Genomic DNA, 5,913 nt, shown 5'->3' with positions numbered 1-5,913 from the left:
GGTCGTAACCACAAGCCTCCTTGTGCTTAAAAGTGACCATTTAAAGTAAGAGATTCTGACTTGTGTCTTGGGAAGTGCAAAGAAGACATGAGCAAGCCTGAGAAGGTACTGGAAAGAAGGGACTTAACTGTACGTTGATCTAAACTTCTTTGAGTATTCCTGGACAGTCTCACCATTCCTTACTGATTTGTCAGTTCGACACTCTATTTATCCATTTTCATGAATTGATGAATTTGTGTGATATGTTATAGCGTAATGTTCTGTTACTTAAGTTTATTTTTTCTAGTTATGGTGAAATTCTAGCATGGTATGATATTGCTAGAATTGATTTACGCCTATTTTGGGTTTGTGTGTTGAGAGTGGCTCTAATGTGCTCACACTACTACACGCTCTGATGTTGGATCAATGTGTCACTTGACAGTAACACTACGCGCACGACACAGTGTGCTACACACTACTACACGCTCTGATGTTGGATTACTGTGTCACTTGACAGTAACACTACACGCACGACACAGTGTGCTACACACTCAAACACACACGCCGGTGCATCAAAGTGTGCTAGGGTTGACTGGCTAACGTGCACACTTGAAGGTACAACATGTGTGCTATTGCTCTAGGCCTATACATAACCACGCCAGAGTGCAGTGCAGTTGCACATACGAGCAGTACACCTGCACATGAGTGCAGTACACACACGCACGCACACACCTGAGTGCAGCTCACAATCCCCCCCCCCCCAAATGCAGTACACCTACAGCTTCTGTATAGCACACACCTGCACGTGTGCAGCTCACACTGAGTGTTGCACACCGACATTTCGCACATGTGTGTATGTCACTCATACGACACACCACAGCACTGCCACACAGGTCCACTTACTCTGGACTGTCCGTGTGAATTGTGAACATTTTTCTTGCTCTTCTGACGACATTCCGACCTATCTATACTATGACTCTATACTATGATGTGTGAATAATACGGTACTCATGTCTGGGGATGTTCGCTTCGCGCATTGACATAATCTTTGACCATATTAAGTACTCATACCACTGATGCTCTCAATCTATTAAACTAGGACCAATGATTATATTATTGGCTTCTTCAGCTCAGCTTTTGCTATCATGAAATAATTCTTATACTGTTTGATGGCCTGACATATCTATATCAAGCCATGTTGCTTTTCATACTTGTAATGCGCTTTCAGCTGCCTTGACTGACGAGAAATAAAACAACATAATAATATTATGTATTAATTACCACGCTCTGTTTGCTCTTCCTAATCGAGAAGCATTTCCCATTACACATTATGTTATCGTATCGAGCATGTCAGATTTCGCCATCTGCTATGTAATGCAGACAAAATAGATTCTTGAATACTTTTTTTATGGAGGAAATATTTATTGTAAGCAGAGTACTCTTGGACTTGTTCCTTCTTTGTAAAAACGTGGGTATCTCCTGGGTGGGGCAAAGTTCAAGATCTTTAAGACGGCCGTTTCTTCCTACAACATTGTCTGATTTATCTTCCTTCAAAGACAGTTTTTAAAAAATCGTCAACCGTTTAGTTTGTGTTTCAATGGCCGTCATTTTCCATGTGTTTCATTCTTCCTCCAAGAGTTCTTTGTGTTCTGTGACCTATATTCTACACTACACCACGTTTACACGTTTTAAGCACTGCACTTTATGCGTGTACACACTTTTTTCCATTTTATTTGGGGCTTGGGGCACGTTCCTTTGGCAAGTGCTTTTGTTTTTTAAAATAATCTCACGATGATTTAAAGTTGCGGGGAGGGGGGAGCGTCTATTGCATTGTGAGGGAATGTTGTACGAAAGTTTTTATTTGTTAATCAAATAAGGGTGTCTTTTATTGGGGAAAAGAAAGGTAACAGAATGCTAGGCATGTTTTAGCAAAGACTGTTTGGTAACGGGCCTGTTGGAATTGTGGGAAAATTATATATTTCTTAAAATTGGGAGTATTTGCTTATGTTTTGACAAAGACATGGAGAAGGTTATTCGGCAATTGTTACAATTAAGAAGACTATTCCAATGAATGTAAATATGACTAAGAAGTTCCTATCCACTTGCCAAAGGACGTGCAATCTTTTTATATCTCATAACTGCGTCACTTTAACGCCGTTTCATTTGTTTTCCATTTTCATTCAAACTTGCTTCATACTGACATTGCGGCTTTCACTCAGTTTTGTGTATATCGTTTATCTTTAAACATTACAATAATATAAGTATCAATGTGTTTCTTCCTGTTTCTCCATTCTTCTGTACCCCTATGTAGTAGACCTCAAGGCAAAGACTTGGCATTTCAGTAGGGATTAAACATGGTGCTATGTGTAAGGTATTTCTATAGGGATCAAACATGGGGCCATGTGTAAGGTATTTCTATAGGGATCAAACATGGGGCCATGAGTAAGGTATTTCTATAGGGATCAAACATGGGGCCATGTGTAAGGTATTTCTATAGGGATCAAACATGGGGCCATGTGTAAGGTATTTCTATAGGGATCAAACATGGGGCCATGTGTAAGGTATTTCCATAGGGATCAAACATGGGGCCATGTGTAAGGTATTTCTATAGGGATCAAACATGGGGCCATGTGTAAGGTATTTCCATAGGGATCAAACATGGGGCCATGTGTAAAGAAAAGGGTATATGGTTGTAATGTCTACTGCCTCGCCCCGCCCACCCCCCAAAATCGGATTGAAAGCTGCTCATGTTCCTAATTTTGTATATTCATATTAGACTCGGGATGGTATTTCCCTTTTTCATTATTTGCCAGCATGTGAAGCGGAAGCGAAATTTTGTCGATTGCCAAAAATTTTTTACGAAAAAACCTCTACCGTTCCTTGTGGTAACCACATTCATGGTTTGCCAGTTCACAAACAAGGACAATGGCCAGAAGTTAACTGTTAAAACTTCTGATCATGTTCTGGACATCGTGTCTAAGTTCAAACATTCTGATATAATTATTCTTGACATCACTTTGATGTCTATACCCCAGACAAAACGCTTTATGTTTTCACGGCTGGCAGAGATGTTCATGTTATCTAACCCCGCTCTAACCTTTGCCCTTTTCATTTTGCCTTCTCTCATGGCAGCTTGCCCCGCATGCCCGCCGCACGCTCCCCCCGCCCCCCGCTTGCATGCCCCCCGCTTGTTGTAGCTCCCTGCACGGTCGTAACCACAGTCAGCGCCCCGGCGCGGCTGTCCTTGCTGAGGCTGTGGCTGCTACAACTGACAGGTTTGTCGCCAGAGGGCGCCTCACTCACACGGCACGGCTCACGGCTAACACGTGCTGCAGCTCGAGTGAGACTCACCACTGTCTAAATACATTGATGACTCTGTTGAAGGAACGGCCGGAGCGAGAAGATGTGGAGGAAGTGGGCCAGGACACGGAGCAAAGACACGCCACGGAGATACAGCTGGACTTCCAACCTGACGTACCTTCGGGAGTTCCCGAACTAGTTTCGGTGCAGATGGAAATTCCATCTGACGAGAAGATCGATGAAGACATACCCGAGCAATCTCCGGAAGAGGTTGTACAGGTTGTTGAAGATGAAGTCCCTGAGAAGACTGCAGTGGAGGTGACAGACGAGGTGGAGGAAGAGCAGACGCCGGCCGAGGTTAGCGTAGAGTCTGTGGTTTCCGTGGTAGAAGTTGGCAAAGACGAGGAGGTGACGTCACAAGAGGAAGTGGTTCCCGAGGAGGCAACTGAGGGCGAGGAGGCCCGGCGCGAGGACGAACCCGAGTCCACCGAACCCGAATCGGTCGAACCCGAGTCCAGCAAGCCCGAGACAGTGACTGTCGAGACTGTGGTCGAGGAGAAGGACGTTGAAGAAGTCTCGAGTGTGGAGCAAGAGGACGAGGCTGTCGTGCCTGTATCAGATGAGATTGAAGCGTACGCCGAGAGAGTTGTCGCCGATGCCGCGCGCGAGGCGGCCAATGACGTCCAGCAGCTCGCCCCGTCTGGCGTGGAAGACTCCCAGCCAGAGACTGAAGACGCTGAGGTCCCTGTTGTAGATGAAGAGAAGGAGGAAACAGTAGATGAAACTGAAGGTCCAGTGGAGTCGGTTGTTCTTGACGTGAGAGAAACAGAAGAGTCCATAGACAAAGCGGAGGATGTGACAGAGACAATTCAAGTAGACATCCAACAAGAGGATGTGTCTCCCGAGAAGGCTGAGGAGATAGAGGAAATCCCCGAGGACTATTCTGCGTTTGAGGAGACCGTAGATCAGCTTTTGAAGGAACAGCCATCCATCACATCGGAGCAGGTCAAGGTCGAGCCCGTGGAAGAAGATGCTGTGTCAGGGAGTGCCCAAGATTCCAAACCTGTTGTGGAAGAGGCTGAAGCTGAAATTGAAGTCTCTCAACCGGTAATTGAAGAAATTGAAGATGAAATTGAAGTCAGCAAACCGGAAATCGAAAAGGTTGAAGCTGAAATAGAAGTCAGCAAACCTGAGATCGAAGAAGTTGAAGCTGAAATCGAAATTTCCAAACCAGTTGTGGAAGAGGTTGAAGCTGAAATTGAAGTTGACCAACCTGAGATCGAAGAGGTTGAAGCTGAAATCGAAATTTCCAAACCGGTTGTGGAAGAGGTTGAAGCTGAAATCGAAGAAACCCAACCAGTTGTGGAAGAGGTTGAAGCTGAAATTGAAGAAACCCAACCAGTTGTGGAAGAGGTTGAAGCTGAAATCGAAGAAACCCAACCAGTTGTGGAAGAGGTTGAAGCTGAAATCGAAATTTCCAAACCAGTTGTGGAAGAGGTTGAAGCTGAAATTGAAGTAACCCAACCAGTAGTGGAAGAGGTTGAAGCTGAAATCGAAATCAGCAAACCTGAGATTGAAGAAGTTGAAGCTGAAATCGAAATTACCCAACCAGTTGTGGAAGAGGTTGAAGCTGAAATCGAAGTTGACCAACCTGAGATCGAAGAGGTTGAAGCTGAAATCGAAATTTCCAAACCGGTTGTGGAAGAGGTTGAAGCTGAAATTGAAGTAACCCAACCAGTAGTGGAAGAGGTTGAAGCTGAAATCGAAATCAGCAAACCTGAGATTGAAGAAGTTGAAGCTGAAATCGAAATTACCCAACCAGTTGTGGAAGAGGTTGAAGCTGAAATCGAAGTTGACCAACCTGAGATCGAAGAGGTTGAAGCTGAAATCGAAGTTTCTAAAACAGTTGTGGAAGAGGTTGAAACTGAAATTGAAGTCAGCAAACCTGAGATCGAAAAAGTTGAAGCTGAAATCGAAGAAACCCAACCAGTTGTGGAAGAGGTTGAAGCTGAAATCGAAGAAACCCAACCAGTTGTGGAAGAGGTTGAAGCTGAAATTGAAGAAACCCAACCAGTTGTGGAAGAGGTTGAAGCTGAAATTGAAGTCAGCAAGCCTGAGGTCGAAGAAGTTGAAGCTGAAATCGAAGAAACCCAACCAGTTGTGGAAGAGGTTGAAGCTGAAATCGAAATTTCCAAACCAGTTGTGGAAGAGGTTGAAGCTGAAATTGAAGTAACCCAACCAGTAGTGGAAGAGGTTGAAGCTGAAATCGAAATCAGCAAACCTGAGATTGAAGAAGTTGAAGCTGAAATCGAAATTACCCAACCAGTTGTGGAAGAGGTTGAAGCTGAAATCGAAGTTGACCAACCTGAGATCGAAGAGGTTGAAGCTGAAATCGAAGTTTCTAAAACAGTTGTGGAAGAGGTTGAAACTGAAATTGAAGTCAGCAAACCTGAGATCGAAAAAGTTGAAGCTGAAATCGAAGAAACCCAACCAGTTGTGGAAGAGGTTGAAGCTGAAATTGAAGAAACCCAACCAGTTGTGGAAGAGGTTGAAGCTGAAATTGAAGTCAGCAAGCCTGAGGTCGAAAAAGTTGAAGCTGAAATCGAAGAAACCCAACCAGTTGTGGAAGAGGTT

General features: G+C 44.3%; 1 protein-coding gene across 1 annotated transcript in view; it reads left to right on the top strand.

The window, feature by feature from the left end:
- Window positions 1-5,913, top strand: part of LOC101845892 (titin) — a gene marked incomplete at its 3' end in the record, with an annotated part of 47,551 nt that overhangs the window by 23,410 nt on the left and 18,228 nt on the right. Inside the window, 1 exon segment of the mRNA XM_035973220.1 lies at window positions 3,364-4,650. Within this exon segment, the coding sequence (XP_035829113.1) occupies window positions 3,364-4,650 (1,287 nt within the window).

This window comes from Aplysia californica, unplaced genomic scaffold, assembly GCF_000002075.1.
Source record: "Aplysia californica isolate F4 #8 unplaced genomic scaffold, AplCal3.0 scaffold01064, whole genome shotgun sequence".
Taxonomy (NCBI): domain Eukaryota; kingdom Metazoa; phylum Mollusca; class Gastropoda; order Aplysiida; family Aplysiidae; genus Aplysia; species Aplysia californica.
Note: the sequence above shows the minus strand (reverse complement) of the source record. Positions and strands in the feature narration are given on the sequence as shown.